At 39.8% G+C, this 17,180-nt stretch overlaps 3 protein-coding genes across 5 annotated transcripts; 1 reads left to right on the top strand and 2 right to left on the bottom strand.

Moving 5' to 3' along the window:
- Positions 1–1,081: 1,081 nt before the first annotated feature.
- snx5 (sorting nexin 5) lies at positions 1,082–8,447 on the bottom strand. Its single transcript, XM_086259921.1, has 13 exons — positions 8,097–8,447; positions 6,477–6,581; positions 6,223–6,333; positions 5,875–5,996; positions 5,597–5,720; positions 4,489–4,584; positions 4,276–4,381; positions 4,108–4,183; positions 3,976–4,015; positions 3,809–3,895; positions 2,776–2,935; positions 2,588–2,673; positions 1,082–2,387 (listed from the first exon to the last, which is right to left on the bottom strand). The coding sequence occupies exons 1-13, from the start codon at positions 8,127–8,129 to the stop codon at positions 2,337–2,339; spliced, it is 1,197 nt and encodes a 398-aa protein (XP_086116047.1). The 5' UTR covers positions 8,130–8,447; the 3' UTR covers positions 1,082–2,336.
- On the top strand, positions 8,207–13,331 carry LOC147316419 (mitochondrial genome maintenance exonuclease 1-like). The gene is made up of 5 exons (XM_086259922.1): positions 8,207–9,347; positions 9,439–9,667; positions 9,773–9,905; positions 10,018–10,148; positions 10,366–13,331. Exons 1-5 carry the CDS (start codon positions 8,834–8,836, stop codon positions 10,385–10,387), a joined length of 1,029 nt encoding a protein of 342 aa, XP_086116048.1. The 5' UTR covers positions 8,207–8,833; the 3' UTR covers positions 10,388–13,331.
- Positions 10,003–15,162, bottom strand: LOC147316420 (glycine N-acyltransferase-like). Of its 3 annotated transcripts, none has more exons than XM_086259925.1 (6): positions 14,859–15,162; positions 14,661–14,774; positions 14,468–14,573; positions 13,921–14,047; positions 13,466–13,840; positions 10,003–10,613 (listed from the first exon to the last, which is right to left on the bottom strand). In XM_086259925.1, the coding sequence occupies exons 1-6, from the start codon at positions 14,934–14,936 to the stop codon at positions 10,577–10,579; spliced, it is 837 nt and encodes a 278-aa protein (XP_086116051.1). In that variant the 5' UTR covers positions 14,937–15,162; the 3' UTR covers positions 10,003–10,576. The 3 variants fall into 3 exon arrangements, with proteins under 3 accessions (XP_086116051.1, XP_086116049.1, XP_086116050.1); XM_086259923.1 differs by having other exon boundaries at positions 10,006–10,613; positions 14,468–14,576; positions 14,859–15,158; XM_086259924.1 differs by lacking the exon at positions 10,003–10,613 and having other exon boundaries at positions 11,949–13,840; positions 14,468–14,576; positions 14,859–15,158.
- Between the last annotated feature and the right edge of the window lie 2,018 nt (positions 15,163–17,180).

The raw sequence follows: 17,180 nt of genomic DNA on the forward strand, positions 1-17,180 counted from the left end.
ACCCATTTCTTATCACAGCCTGTAAATGATCTAAGTTTGCCTAGGAGGAGATACAGAAATTCACAAAATCATCTAACTACAGTCTATCTTTGAAGCAAACACCATTTATCTTTTTTACACCGGTTTACGCAGCCAAATTTCACACAGTGCGTCCTTTTCTCCAACGGTTTTGTTTCTGAGGTGACTTATCAGATCAGTGGAGCTGCACAAAGAGAACATGAATAGACTAAATTTAGGACTGATACTTTTCTGTTTCATGTAGCTCTGTAGCTGTGGTGAAGGGACTTTAACCCCACATAAGCAAATGTCTCTTCTTTGGCAACCTTAAACACACGTCTACGGTTAACATCTATGCCTTTTTTTTTTTTTTATCTCATCTTGTTCCAAAGGCAGGTCTTGCTTTAACTCTTTGATGCTGCACTTCTAAATCCTGTTTGCTCTTACCACAGCTGGCAGGCTCCTTTGTTTGTACTGATTATTTGTTATAATGTCATTGGCTACAGTCAGCTGTTTTAACCAATCAGTGACTAGCGCGAACCTTACAGGTCACTGTGACTGAAAGACTGGGGCTGTCTAATATTGACAGATCCCCCACGGATGTATGAGTAGACTCTACGTGCATTATCATTGCAATTCTGCTTTTCTACAACTCCAACAGCAAAAGCTTCGTTAAAGAATCTGTATTATCCATTAGGATGTTCATCATAATAATGGCTTTAAACTTTTTGGGTTTAAAAAATAATAATAAATATTTACTGAGTGCATTGCATACTAGCAATAAGTCCTTGACCTGTTACACAAAATATTGGTAGTTCTACCTGAGCTGTACGTTGCTTTGTGCAACTGCTAAAGTAGGTCACACAGTGAGCACGTTGGTCATGGTAATTCCCATAAGCCCCCTGGCATTTCCTCAAAGGTTACCTAATACACGTGTAACTTCAAGGACACCGTAGAAATGCTGACAGTGCCACCTAGAGGTAGTAGTGGAAGAGCTTCAGGCTCTTGGTACGTGAGTGGAGAATAGTAAGGATCGAAGTAAGAGACTGCATGTGTGGCATAAAAACAAAAAACCAAGATGAAATTTGGGAAAGTAGGGTTTATTAAACAGCCTTAATAAGAATTGTATAAAATGCTAATGTTCTGTATGAAAAAACATCATGTGAAGGAATTCACACAGCTGGAATCCATTAGAAATACATTCAATTTCTTAAAAAACTATAATGCATTTTTAACACTTCACCAAGCCTGGTCGTGATTGTAAAGTAGTTTTCAGCTTAGTGCATCTTTCATTTTTATTCCATTTTATTTTTTTCCAAACAAACTGTTGAGGGGATCAGGAAAATATAGGAGGTCTCCGTGAAACTATCAGTAACAAATCGGAAAAAGTAAATAAAGATAAAATAACCGCAAACTGAAAAGGAATAAGCAATGGACACAGCGGGAGTAAACAGGCAGGTGCAGCGACAATGAGTGTCTTTAAATGAAACCAAAACTATAAATGTATACTTTTCTATGCTCTATGCTCAAACAGCCTACTATTTGACTCCATCCCACATCTTTGATAACTGTGAGATTTCAGGCCACGTCTTACAAACCAGAATGCGGGAAACCAATCCAATTCCTGAGGAGAAGTTCAGCTATTTTCATACACTATGATTTTCTGTCTTATCTTCTATGTGAGTCATGAGTTTTCTTACTAGAGGGTTGGTTTGGCTGTTCACTAATCTCAGAGCCCAGGAATGCAGAGCATGAGGATGTTTTTTTCCAGGCATCGGTTTTGTTTCTGTAAAACTGTTTAATTAACAAAAAATAAAAGCCCCAAAAGAGAAAACACATAAATCATAAATCAATCAATTATGTGGAAATGATTATCTAAGTATTTTAAAGTTGTGTAAAAGTATATATAAAGAAAGAGGTTAGAGTGGAGGAAATGAAGGCAGAAACATGATCGAAAGGCAAGAAATATAATATGTGTTTAAGGTAAAAAATCAAAACAAAAAACCCCCAAAATGATTTGATGCTGCAAAAAAATATGGAAGACCTTGATGTTGGGCCGCCACATTCTCTTCTGGAGCCATTCACATTGAGCTAGACTTCCTTAAATTAATGGAAAAGGTTGGACCACAGACCAGAGGACAGGGACTCTGTAAACATGAAGACACTGTGCATACAAGACACTTAATCTTGTGCAGGGTTTAAAAGTGGCATCAGATCCAGGCGAGAGCGGGCACAGAGCTGAGATTCATGTCCATGCAAGGCCCCCTCCCCCGGGGACGCCCAGTTTCCGTTCTTTGACTGGTCACTTTGTGATGGCAGCACAGGAATACTTCAGCGCATCAGTTGCTCTTGAGCAGCTCGATGCAACCCTGCAATAGAGCCACGCTGTTCTGTGGACACAAAAGCAACAGAACATTCATTGGGCTTGAGCAAAGCTTTGTATCACATGCTTGTAATGACATGTAAGCTATTTATAACTTTTTTTTTTACTTAAATATTTGTCTTTATTAAAATTTTGCCATTTGTCTCTTGGAGCGTTGAAGGGAAAAGATGATAGTACATATGCATCTTCCTTTACTTTGCTGCTCACCTTGGCGTGCTTTATCTCAAGCTCAGCCATCTCTATGAAGTTCTTTCTGAAGGCCACGACTCGTCTGCCCTTGAAACTGGTGAGTTCTGTCAGGATAAGATTGCGGAGTTTAAAAAGAAAATGTCACTTTAGACACAAAGAAACGAGTACAGAGGCAGTCTGCATCGGTTACGCATGAACACACACACCTTTCTTCCCAGATTCTGAGAGCTTGTCAAATTTCTGCAGGCACTGCCGCTGGTGTTCCTCCGCCTGGGGAATATCCTTGCTCTTCAGTCGGGCCTTATCCAAAGCTTTGTTAGAGTTCTCGTAGTCAGCCAACGCCCGGGCTCGTCTGTACAGAAGGTCCTAAAAACCATGTTAGAAATAGTTTTACGAGATGAATAAAAGTTTGGCAGTAGACCTAAAGAAGCCGTTCAACATGCAACATTTTACAATATTCAAATTGTTACTGTTATAAAAAGGCATGGACAATATTGAGTTTAATTCACAGAAAGCAGGAAGTGCATTCCTCATCTATAGTTTCTTTCAACTCTTTCACATACTGAGGAAAGTAATTTGCGATTACTTGTGCTTAGTGACATGGTGTGCTCTCCTGCTGAAAGTGGCCATCAGAGGATGGGTTCCCAAAGAGTACCAAGAAAATATCCCTCGCACCATTACACCACCAACAGCCTGAACCGCTGATTCAAGGCAGGACGGATCCTTGCCTTTATGTAGTTTACACCAACTTCTGGCCCTACCATCTGATGGTCGCGGCAGAAATTGTGACTCATCAGACCAGCCTACTTTCCAGTCATCTATTGACCGATTCGGTGAGCCTGTGTGAACTGCAGCCTCAATTTCCTGTTCTGAGGTGACATGAGTGGCACCCACTGGAGCTTTCTGCTGCTGTTGCCCATTTGCTTTAAGGTTTGATGTGCTGTGCATTCAGAGATGCTCTTCTGCGCATCTTAATTGTAAGGAGTGACTGTTTGAGTAACTCTCTGGGTTACCAAGCCATATTCACCGGGGGAATTCCCACTCGTGGGATATTTTCTCTTTTTAGCACAGTTTTCGGTAAATGCCAAGATGGTTATTTGTTAATATTAATGAGCAGTTGAACAGCTGCACCTTATAAAGTGGCCATTAAATGTATATAGAGTGAGAGATACAGCGACTGGGCACAATGGTTATAAATCTGTCCAAGCTGTGTGAAGACAGAAGATGAACATGTCTCACCTTAGCAGCTTGGATGTCTCTCATGTAGTATCTCAGCAGCTCTGTGAGTTTTAGGTCCTGGTCAGACGCCACTCTTCCCTCCACTTTCTGCAGAGACAATATTATGTTCAAACTAAACCAGAGCAGAGTAAGTGTCACTGCTTGTTATTAGTTAAAGCTCTACTTACTCTAAACTTCTCAAACAAGTCTGACAGCTTCTCAAGATTTCTGCAGGAAAAAAGAAAAGAAATCACTACAATGTCACACAGAGCCATGCTCTACATCTGTGTAATAACACATATTTCACGTGTTGCACTCACTTCTTATTTGCTGTCATATCATCAGCTGCGAGACTGTTCAGAGTGGCAGAAATGTGAATATAATCATCTGCAATATCTGTAACAAGAGAAATATCAAAATGTAGAAAATTGCACACATAAATTAAATCATCCAAACCGAGTAAATGCTCTAAGATAAACATGACATACTTTTGTGTGCACGGGTCATTTTCTCTGCTTTGGCAGTGGAATCTTTGATCTTGCTGTAATAGTCAAGCAAGAAGGTTTTTTCCTGCTCAAAAAAGTCATCAACTTCCTGCAGGCGAAACAGAAAGACACAAAAGTCATTAAAGAAGTGGCTATAATGCTTCACGTGGCACACTATCCAACATTAACTGCAAGCAGACTGTGCATAAGTCTCACCTTTACTCCTGAGATAAGGACTTCATCAGCTGACTTTACCATGTTTTTAAAGAATCCTCCAAACATTTCCTTTGCATTTTTTCGCCTCACACTGAGCTAAAATGACAGAATTTGAACACAGTAATCAATAATTCTGTAATTTATTAATGAGAACTTTATATATGATGCTTTGAAAAATAAGGACTGAAATAAGGCTGCAATGATTCATTGAGTACCATGTAAGTAGTTTGACATGGAGCGTCTACACACGTTGAAGAACAGAAGCGGAGCTGTTATCGTTAGCGACCACTGCACTCCCCATTAAAACCTTTATTAGGAAAAAGCTGGCGGGAGTCCCTCATCAAACTGCTTGTTCAACAAAGCTCCAGTGTAAAGAAAAGAGAACTCTGTAGCTGCCCCCATTCACCGCCATTTGTTTTACACAGGATTTATTTACAGTAAAGCTACAGAAGTTAAAATAAAAGTGTATGTGTGCAGGTGAACCGTTAGCTTAGTGTGACATGATGTTTAAATTATGCAGCTGCTGAAGGCTGATGGCAGCTGTCCTACTTTCTATCACAGCGATACCTGCAGCAAGCAGGGGTGTGTCTAAGGGGGAGCATGGGGTGTACTAGACAATATTTGTTTCAGGGCTTAAATGACATTATTCTACAGACTTAGATTACCATAAATATAAAAAATTATTTATGAATTCAATTGTATTAAGTGCTATTACAATTACAATTTCTAAAATAAAAACCAATGAGCAGTGATATTATGATATTTCTTTTTTGATTATTTGTTATTCCTCATTAATAATGACAGAAGTATTTTTATCCAATTAATTGATGGGACAAACTACATGTTTACTTAAATAATCAATAGTTCAAGCCCAAGACTTTAGTATTATTTCTGAATCTACCAACATTTCATTACTTTGCATAGACATTTCTAAAAATTGTATACAGAATATTTAACACTTATCTGAACTCTATGGCTGCTGCTACTGACAGACCACACAGATAAGTGTGCTGATCACAGCAGGATGCAAACCATGTGTCATAAACTCTACTTCCTCTCTTTCCAACGAATAACCCGTGAAAGGAAGTCAGCACTAAGAGGAACTCACATCCTGGTCATACTCCAAGAAAATCTGGAAGTTTCTGTCTTTGCTTAAAACAGGGTGAGAAGACAGTCTCTGCAGGAAGATTTCATGCACTTGGACAGTTTTCTTAAAGACGGCCAGGTATTCACTAAAAAAATACAAAACAGAATATATTACATGGACATTTTTGGTGAAGTGGACAATATTTTACATACGTAGCTTGCTAATAGAAATCTAGCATGCCATGAAGATAAAAGGATACAAAGAAAAATCCAGTTTTTTGATTTGAGTGTCGCACTCACGCCTCCAGCTCCTGTTTCATTTTAGTGTACTCCTCTTTGGTCATAGTGGCTTCACCTTCCCCCAGCTTGTGCATCTTGTCTCTTGGGCTGTCAAAGTCAGGCTTCGGGGGTGCTGGTGGAATCTGTGAATAATGAATCAGGAAACAAATAAATTTTCACTGATAGTTAAATGGTTGTGAGGCTTCAAAAAAAGAGAAAAAAAGTCTATTTTATACTTTTGGAATTTAAGTTTGCGTTTATGGTTTCTGTTGGTTTCTGAGTGCAAACGATTTAAAAGTTAAGTTGAACTGTGAAATCAACAGCTTCTGTCTCTGGGTGTGAGCCATCTCTGTAAATAGTTCTACGCACTATTAGGCCAGCATAATCCTCCGTCTCCACCAGAGTGTCATGTAACCAGATGAAATCTTCATGCTGCCTGGGAACAGAGAAATCCGGCTTCTGGAAAGAGCTCAGTGTGGTCTGGGAAAACAGTTAATAGCACTTTGTAAATATTACTGACAACATATCAGCAAACACTATTATAGAAGGGATTAAAGGCTAGGATTAAGTTTAAACGTTGTTCTTTCTCACTGTTGAGACACAAACATTCTTTTCCTTTTTACCTTTGTATGAACTGTAAACTTGACTTTGTCTCTTTCACAGAGTGCATCGGGAATGTCAATAAGAAGAGAGGCATCATGGTTTAGGTCCACAGACACAGAGCGCAACTGAGGAGAAATAACAGACCAAAAAACATAAACACATTGCTTTTGTGTGTGAAGTCATTTGGTTTTTAAACATTGCTTTTAGGACATATTCAACAGTTCTTGCCATTTTTGACTTATTACCCCTGATGTTTGGTTTGTGTAGCTCGACAATAAGACAGGCAGAGCTTATTGAATCCTGTATTTTTAAAAGATGGCTTAATAATACTCATCAAAAGACTGAGATTTTGCATTTGGAAAACGAGAAGTGTCCACAGAGAATCGTATGTGTCTACCAATACACATTCTTTCAGCTCGATTTGGTAATCAACAGACCTCAATAACTCTAGGGTCACTTCGCTGACTATTTCTTTGTATTGGATATAAATATTTTATGCAACGGGCACAAACAATCTCATTTGCTCATGTTTCATATTTCCCAACTGCAACAGTACCAGTAAAAACTTGCCACTAAAGCACTTCTACAAATCCTCAGTGGCTGCAACTTCACAATATACAAACATCTCTGAGGCATATTGTAAGCAGATACAGTGCTGAGCCCAAAGCATTCATCCTGATTCAACACCCAACATGGAATTAAGATACAAACCGAATGAAAGCAACTATGAAATCTACTGAGCTCAATCTATAGACATTATCAATTTTAAAAAAGAACTAAACATTTTATCTAAAATGCACAGGGATTCAAGACAAGTGTACAGAACTGTGCCTCCAGATGCGCTAGTCCTGCTTGAGCTTAAAAACTAGGCCCACACCCTTGGTAAATAAAGAGTAAACATATCTCATCATTTACAGTCTTGCTGGACGAAGCGACGTGTTACACTTTACTGACAGTTTATAAGATATAGCCATCTAAAATTCCTGCATTTCCTCAGGTTTTGTTGCAACTTGTGATGAGGTTTTAATGCTACTTTGGTATTTTTTATTTTTATTTATTTTTTAGCAGTCTAACTCGACTGACATAAATGGTATGATTCAGCAGCACCACAAGCTACATCTGTCAAAGTTACTGTGAGGTTTAATTAGCATCTGTCAAAACAGCAGAAAAAAAAACTTCACATACAGACCACACTGCGATGCCACTGAGCTTTGTGCTGCACAGCAGCTGAATACACCAGTTTGTTGGACACAAAAAACAGCAGAAGCGCCACATTCATGACATTGGTGCCTAGCCGAAAATTACCGTCTTTTTATTATAAGCGTTGAATTACGCGGAGGAGGTGGGGGAGTCAGAATTTAGCACCGGCTAAGCGACTTTTCTGTCGCAATGTGTTGCATGTTTAGACGCGTTCGCTGCAACAAATTTTATTAGAAAACAAAATCCCCACCCCAACCAGGAGTTTTAAAATACCGTTCCTGACAGTCTCGTCAATAAACTGTTGGCTAGCGTTAGCCGGAGGCTATCGTTATGTAGAACGAAAAGAACTCAATAACTTAGCCAGAAAGCAATCGTTAACGTTAGCTATCTTGGTGCTGACTATTAATGCAATTTTTATTGCTACGAAAGGTTTAACCTACCTTTTCTTTACTGTTTTCATCTATTGATGTCATAATGGCACTCAAATCGAAAGAATGCCAGGAAGACGATCACTAGAATAACACAACTATTTGCAGGAAGCGAACTCTCTGGTGGCTAGTTAGCTACCAAAACGAACTGTCAAAACGTTTTTTCGCCCACATCCCAGTGACGACAAATTCAATCCCGCCTCACATGAATATGACTGGACAGTGTAGGAATTTACAAACGCTACGATTGGCTCTTCGCTTACTCAATCGCATCACACTCCTGTAAAAAGTTTTCATAAAGCACGGGCATTGTGATAACTTATTTTTTATAAACAGCAGTGTCACACCTTTTTAAGTAACGGACAGTTGCGTACTAACGAACAAAAAAAGTAAAAGGACAGCTCAGTCAACTGTGCGGCAGAGTAAATAATTCGACGGATGTATTTTGATGTTACACCGCACATTATGGGTAACGTAGTTTATAAGGTCGTAAGTTTATTCGTTGAAAGCACCGCTCGGAACTCCATTTCCCAGCTACAGGATATTGTGTAACGAAAAGGCGCGTCGTTCAGAAACTGTCCGATTTGTTTGGAGTCACATGAGAACATGTTGGGGCAAGTACCACCGGTGGTGAAAATAAATACAAAATCCTTAAATATACTTTGAAGCTTCAGGCCCGCTGTAGTTGTCTGTAGTAATTTAGCCAATAAGATATCGCCTTGTTGGCCAATTGTGTGAAAGTCTCCAGAATGTTCACTTTTAAACGAGTTTTATGCGTCAGAGGCATCATTGTACCTCAAAGCACCTCCCTCCCCGTGAGCCACTTTTCTGCTTATCATTGTTTACGATCGTCAAAAAGACGCAGTCCGTACAGTTCAGTGGACACAGAGCGCTACTCTTCTCTCGTGAAGTCCGTCATGTCGACCAGGGTCAGTTCTCAAACTCCGGAGACCCTCCAAGCGGAAGATGACCAAATGTATGGACCTGTTGTCAAAGCCCAGACTCCTACAATTGCAAAGACGAGGGTACCTAAAGTCCTTCATCCATTCTTAGACTGTCAAGAACCTATAGAAACAGAAGAGCCAGAGTCAGGACCTCCAGCTCGGATTTTGTTAAACAGAGGGCAAGGCAGGTCTCTGGTACCAAGCGTGACCCGCATCCTTCAGCAGACCCTCTCCCCAGACCAGATCTTCTACCTGGAGAGGTGGAGGAAGAAAATGATTGCGGAGCTTGGAGAGGAAGGCTTCAAAGAATACAGCCAAAGTAAGATATGAAAGACTTGAGTTATCTTAGTGTGAATGTGGTGAGATCAAATGAAAAAGTGACTCTGTCTTTTTGTTGTACTTAAAAACAGATTTATTTAGGCAAGGGAAGCTTTTCCATTCAGCCTTGGAGGATGTTCTTACTTCACATGCAACATGGAAGGATAGAAGTCCTTCAGAGTATCCACCTGAGGTACAGGGATACATGCAGAGTGTCTCTGACATCCTGGAGGACATCCGAGCGGTGAGAGCTATAGAAAGCACCGTACAGCATGAAACACTGAACTACCTGGGAGTTGTGGATTGCGTTGCTCGCTACAGGTGAAAAAACTGATTTCCAGACCTCTTTTCCACACCAGGCTTGAGTTATTTATCTTTTTTTAAACTAATTTCCTTAACTTGACTCATTCAAACTTTTTCCTGCAGGGGTGTACTATGTGTTATTGACTGGAAAACTTCTGAAAAACCCAAACCGTTCCTAAGCAACACGTACGATAACCCTCTTCAAGTGGCGGCCTATGCTGGGGCTTTGAACAGTGATGCCAACTACAAGTACCAGGTGATCCACTAAGATAAATGATGTGATTAGCTTGTATTTTTTTTACAAAGGTTGCACTGTTCAAAATATATCTTTGTGATTACTGTGTGCTGCTGATCTGTTCCTGCTGCAGGTTGAAAATGGACTCATTGTTGTGGCATACAAGGATGGCTCTCCTGCCCATGCTCACCAGCTCAACTCAGAGCTGATGTTGGAGTACTGGAAAACATGGCTGCTACGACTCGAAGAATTCACAGAACAAAGGTAAAGCAGTCAAGAGCAGTTTCTCATTTTACTACATTTTGTCACATTGTATATAAATTTTACAATATATGTATATGAAGTAATTACAGTTACAAAAATCACAAATGCCACCAAAAGATTGAGTTTGTGTCTGGATGCTGGACGTTAAGCACTGAATTACATTCTTATGCTCATTTGTAGTGCAAATAATTTCATGTTTTTTCCTTCTTCATTTCAGATCCAGTGCAGAAAAGAGATAAGCTGTAGAGACAAAAAAAATCAAGCATATTCCAGAGCAATAAGAGGGCCAAAGAAAAGAGCTATTAACCCATAAATCTAGCTACTATATTTATTCCAACTATTTTCTAACAGAATTTGCTCACGTTGTGACTGTAACTTATTAACAGAAAAAGGTGTAGCATAATTTTGTTTTACTTCTACTCTGTCCCTCATTGAAATATTTGAAATTCATTTACTCTAAACCAGGCTCGACACGCAGGTTTCATATTAGTACATTAGAAAACACACACAACACTTATTACTATATACAGTAGTGACCTAAGCCATCATTAGGTCATTAGTGTAAAAAGATGCATAAAAATGGAGGCTGGTCTCCTATCCTGAGGAGGTGAGGAGATCAGACTCCTGCTGATCTCCTCTCTGCACAATCACACAGAATGCCCTGCACCATATAACCTGCAGCTGTAATGGATGCTTTCCAAAAAATAGAGGCTTTTTAAAAATAAATGAGACTGATGAGAATGCCCAGACTTCTTCAAGCTGATAGAAAGGTAACTCAATAACTACTCATTACATCCAAGCATCCTGCACCGCAAACCTTGAAGCAGATGGGCTTGTGCGGCACAAGACCACACCAGGTGTCACTCCTGTCAGCTGAGAACAGGAAACTGATTTGATGCTATCCTTTCAATATTCCAGCATTTTACTGGCAAGGCATACCTAAAAAGAAAAAAAAGATTACAGAAAAAACAAAACAATGGACGACTTCTTGCACAGCAGAGGAGTAGGGGAAGTTGCTGACACATCTCCGGGAGTGTATGTGTGAGAAAAGGGACACAAAAGACACATTGAAGGCAACAGTGGCATGACATTCGTGACTGCAGGCTGAATAAGCTGAAATCTATTGTGGTTCTTGTTCATACTGAGACATAGCAGCCTTTTAGTGGGGAATCAATGTAAATAGTTATTTAAAGCACATGAAACTCCCTGTGGACTCTGCTGTGACCGAGATAAATATCTCTTCTGCTCAGTTTCAGATATGATATGATCAAATATGATCTTTTGACAGTTCCAAAGACATTTGTGCGCTCATGTAAATCAAATCAGTGTGTGAAACTCTGGAAATCGCGGAAGTGATGTGAAGTGGACGTAAACGCTAACTGGACTTTTCCTCCAGGCTGAGGTTGTCGTGATTCGCACTTTCAAGACGTATAATTGAAGAGAACGTACGATAATCATTGTCACCACCTCCACCAACGCTCTACGTCCCTGTTGCTCATTATTTTTATATTTGTAAAGTTTTAAATACAGTCACAGTTTGTTTGGTTTTTCCTGGAGACCACGGGTAAATCCAGGTGTAGCCTCTAATACTTCACCAAAACACTGAGACCCTAAACCCTCTCTCAGGAATCTGAACCCTTTATTTTAATGATAAAAAAAGAAAGTGGACTTTAAAAAGTGCTGTACCTAAACCTAGATTAACCAGGTGAAAATAAATGAGAACACGCAAGTACAGCGTGTGCGTGTTTGTGTTTGTGCGTGAAGCAGTAATAAATGACACCAAGATAACAATTAAATGTCTTTTACTTTGGAGAACCATGGATAGTATTACTTGCAAATTAATGCGCATCATACGTGGGAAAGACATCCAACAACAGACCACTTCTTTATTGAACAGCAGAAGAAAAGGAGAAGTTGTGAAGGATACACTTTTGCTAATCATTGTTATACAAGAGAGCAAACATCAAGAGCGACTTTCATTGTTCTTTTTGTTAAATCTTCTGGCTCCTGTGTTGTTTGATTGTAAGCCTCATTGCCTGGGGAATCATTTTATTGGGTCACCTTACTGAATTTGGTGACCCTGCTTTGGCTTATAAAGCTGCCAAATAAAATAAATTTCTTCCACCTCATTACTCCGCTTATAACATAATTAACCCCGCTCAGCTGTCCTCACCAGCAGATCACATAACTGTCTCATATTTACTCAGATGGGAACATTAACTGGTTCCTCAAGCCTTGGTCAACAGACAGGAGAGAACCTTCCAGTCTTGCCTACCTCATGGTTACACAGACAAGTTAGCTTTATTTGCTCCCCTCAGTTTTTAATGAAGTACTAAACTGTCCCCATTTTTAGAAGCATATTAGCTTCAGTTTGAAATGTTTGTACTTAATTATACTGTTAGTTGTTTTTTATGATTCACAGCTGATTTAGCTAGATAAATGCAAAGGGTTGTGTCAGGAACCCAGGAAGAAAGTCTTTATGCAGATCGGGATAATTCCACAACAGAGTGGCCAAAACTCGGATTGAGGTTAATGATCCGGTGTAGTGAACCCCTTAAACTGTTGTGCAGGTAATGTGATTGATTTGATTGTTTCTTAGCAAAACGTTATCAATGGTGGGGACTGATTCTACTTAGAGAAGATTATTTTTGGAGTTGATCCAGGAAGTTGTGGAAAGGTTCTTTACTATTCTGAAATAGGGGAAAATTGGACATTTCACACCATATTATGACAAATATATCAAAATGAAATTTGGAGAAGTTAGCTTGAAAATAATGCTACTTACAGGTGCCCTTTCTGACCCCAAAGCAAGCCCCAAGGAATTAGTGTCTTCTCCAAGAAATCACATACTCACTCAGATCCAGATGTGGATCCTACTGGATCCAAACACTCAGAACATGCATGTAATTATCATCTTTATCTGTGGTACGCAGTCTGGGACTGCTACGTTTGTATTATTTTTGTCAATCAACGCCTACTTCACTTACTCTTTGATTTTTACAGTCCAGGTTTAATGCAATTTTTCCAGGAGATTTACTGTACACTTAGAGCCCATACAGTCAAAATAGATGACAGACCAGAAGTGAAAGTGATCACACCTTTTATAAACGAGAGAAATGTTCCTGGGCAATAAGAGGGCCAAATAAAGAGCTATTAACCCAAAATTCTGGCTATCGTCTTTATTCCAACTATTTTCTAAAAGACTGAGTTCACCTTGTGACTTTAACTTATGAACAGAAAAAGCTGTAGCATTTATTTTTTTTTACTTTTATTCTGTGCTTCATGGAAATATTTGAAATTCATTGACTACAAACCAGGCTTCCCTGTAAGAGGGATCTTCAGTGAAGCCCAGGTTTGCAAAGAGCCTGTAGGACACAGCGTTCTCCTCTTCTATGAAGCTGTAAACTGGGTAGCCCAGTGCATGATTCCTCTTGGCCAAGCTGCTGACCAGGATTTTGGCATAGCCTTTCCCTCTGTGCTCTGGCAGCGTGTAAAGCATTCCTATAGCGCCTGATGCATAGGTCAGAATCCAGGATACAGGCTTTCCTTCAGCATCCAGCACGCAGCAGGAGGGGAAGTTTGCAATCATGTTGCGGATCAGCCCAACGGCCACATCGACCTTTCCAAACTTCCACGTTTGGTTCACCAAGCCAATGTGCGATTCATCAAGAGAGCTGACTGAGATCCCTGAACTGACATGGAACAGAGCAAAGCTTGTATTATTATCAGGACGTAAAAGTTATGATTAAATATTTGTATGTGTAAATAATACCTGTCAACAGGAGGAAGCCTGCTCACATCTTCCAATGTCATCAAGTAACATTTTGCCACTCTTTTACAGGGTACACCCTTTGCTGATGCCACTGCTTTGAATATCTCAGTGTGGGAAACACTGGTTCCTTTAACACAAGTAATCAAAACCTTAAATGTGTGAACCTGTTTTTGTCTTAAAACATGATTTATTAAAGATTAACTTGCTCCCAACATGGGAAGTGCAAAGTTTAACCATAGATGTGTCCCAACTTTTTTTGTTTTGCAGTGCCATATCTTTCTATCACTAAATGACATACCATAACACTTTGAACACAATGAAAGACAATACCATTTTGAAAGATATAATTCCACTTTGAAGGTAGAAGTACATAAACACCAGGCATTAGGATGAATTTTCATTGGCTGGTCTAATTATTTCATTGAAAATCACTTGCAGTAATAGACTTCAGTGACCATATGCAGGGCTGCAGTGTGGGAGCCAGCGAATAAACAGTTTGAACTGATTCAGTAACAATGCAAACAATAAGAGAGCTTGTTGCCATTACCAACACAAAAGTACTTGCTCCAGTCAATAACAGATGACTTGCTGAGGATTTCTTCTAGAACAGCAGCATCAGTTGCAAAAAGCAGTGCATCTTTGAAGAGGTCACTCTTCTGGAAGAAAAATAGACACGTGATCTGTATTGGCATTTAAACAATGTATTGTGTGCACGCAAGCCCCCCCTGCACAGACAGTACCTGTTCACCGTGTGGTTTGCACATAATGACGCGGAACTGTGGCCACCTGTCCACTAAAACCCGGCGTACAGGGTCGGATCTGACTCTGTTTCTGATCACCAGGAAACCGTAAACCTTAAATTAATTCAGTAGTTGGTTATTTGCAGTACATTCAGCTCCTTGTAGAAATAAACATATAACAGATTTAACCGAGCATACTTGCTGCGACATGGGTAAATATTTCTTCAGCTCGTTTTCCGCTGTTTTTAACTGATCTTCGGACAACTCAAAAGCCATTTTTCTCCACTCAGGAAAAAATGAAGCGTACAGTTCGGTAAGTGATCGGAAGTCGGGGGTCTACACGACGACGGAAACGTTAGCTGGGATTGTTTCTAAAGGCTGAGGTTGTGATTCACACTTTCGAGGCTTAAAGTTGAAGAGGAGGCACAAAAACACCGCCCCCACGAATAGCTCACATAGTAAATGTTAGTGATGGCCAAATGAAGCTTTCCGAAGCACTGAAGCTTGTATTGAAAAACGGTTCATTACTCGAAGCTTTTCAACACAGTCCTCTCCGGTGACATCTGGTGGTGAAAACTTTGAAGAGCAGCTTGAATCTGCAAAATAAAACGGACTGCTCAATTATCACTGCTCACTCAAGAGTGGAGTTCTCTCTGATATTGGGCCACCGTTCCGTTGCTTTGAACATGTAATTGGTTTTGTTTTCTCGATTGGGGGGCTGAAAAAAATGTAATGCGTATTTGCGTAATACATTTTGATCAATAAACTTTCCCTATTTAAACATGCACTATGGTGGCCTTTCTTTGCTCATAACTCCTTGATGTTGGTAAATACAATAAGTGAGCAATATATATAATATACATATGAGAATGCACAGCACATTATGGAGTATGCCCCTGCTGTGAAGTCCTGCCTCCATCTACTTGTCGTTTAATCACTGGACAGCTGGACAGGTTCATACAAAATATTAGATGAGGCCAATTCCTATACATATTTTTGACCTAGGGGTGGGATTGATTGTGAACTGGAAAGGGAAAATGCTTAGGAAGCTGAGTACGGCTGCATCGTCACTGATTTGTAGAATCATTTTTGATTCGATACAGGATCCGATTCAATTTGATTGGAATCTGGAAAGTTTTGCCTCAGTCAGAAATATTACAAGTCTGATCATTTAACAGTATATATCCATAATTTCGTATCTATTAAAAGAAAGCTGACACATGTGAGACTTAATTAGAGATGTAAACAGAGAGTTATGAAACCTGCAGCTGCAGAAGCCAGCGAAAAAAAAAAAGAGGCAAACACAGCGCGGACCCGACGACGCACCAAAATCTGACTCTGACGCGTCGGGTCCGCGCTCTGTGTTCACGTTTGTATGCAGAATCCGTAAACCTGCTCCCAGTTACTGTTTTAGCTGTATGGTGTTTGACGACATGTTGTGAGGTTTAACCTGAGATGCTGGCGTTTCAGGCATAATAACGTTAATTTACAAATCGACACGGGATTTTAATGAATCAATATCACTTTATTCAATTTAGCATGGATTGTAATCAGAAAGGCGATAATCAAAACCCACCCCTAATCAAGAACTTGCAAAGTAAAAACATGATCTATGTCAGGTAGCCCTTTTGTTATTTACATTTAAAAAGAGGATTAGTGTTACTGTGCGCTGGCTGAGTCTGTTTCTTTTCTTAGAAATAGTTTCTCCTGCCCTGAAGAAAAGAAACTTGCATGGAACAGAAGAGGCTGTGGAGTGCAGGAACTACACTGCAAGTTGGTAGATATGCAGGTATTCCTGGGTCCTGCAGACTATCACCTAAAAACAATAAACAAAATGATTTTCTAAACTGTAGCAATGTAATGTACGTATAGTGTCAAATACATTGTTGTAGTCTTCATTAGCTTTAATTCACATGGAAGTGTTCCTGAAGTCATATGCTGTAATGATATTTACATTATGAAAACATGATTTTGGACATTTCAAGTTTTTCACTTCGGCAGATAAAATGAATTGAGCAAAATCAACTCAAAATATTCCCACACGCCAGAACGTCCTCTCTTCCTCGCTGGCTCCATATCTGTCAGTGGAATGATCACCTCTTCGCTCTCTGTCACCATCAACACACTCCACGAATCCCGTGGATGATTCACTTCCTTATATCCGTTTGAATCAGGTACCGAAGCAGTTACGTGCGTAATGAAGCTTCGGACGTCACTGGTCACGTGACTTTTGCCAAACGAAGCAAGCCTCGACACAGTGCTTCTGAACCAGTGTGTTGTTTTTTTCGACACACGCTCCGGAGCGTCAGCTTCAAGCGGGCCATCACTAGTAAATGTTGTTGATTAACTTTCAGATTTGTGAAGTTTAGAGATTTGGTGCCACCATGTAAGTCCCCATGACAGAAACTGTCCATCATTTGTTTTTTCAATTTGACAATAATAATTACAGATTTTAAATTTTTTTTAAAGCAAATGTAGCCTAAAATGCCATGTCCATAGCTATCTAGTTTTTTCTTGAGT

Source organism: Aulonocara sp. 'chitande type north' Nkhata Bay, linkage group LG13 (assembly GCF_057382095.1).
Source record: "Aulonocara sp. 'chitande type north' Nkhata Bay isolate Kocher_YH1m ecotype deep benthic linkage group LG13, A_spYH_male_GT1.1, whole genome shotgun sequence".
Classification (NCBI taxonomy): Eukaryota; Metazoa; Chordata; class Actinopteri; order Cichliformes; family Cichlidae; genus Aulonocara; species Aulonocara sp. 'chitande type north' Nkhata Bay.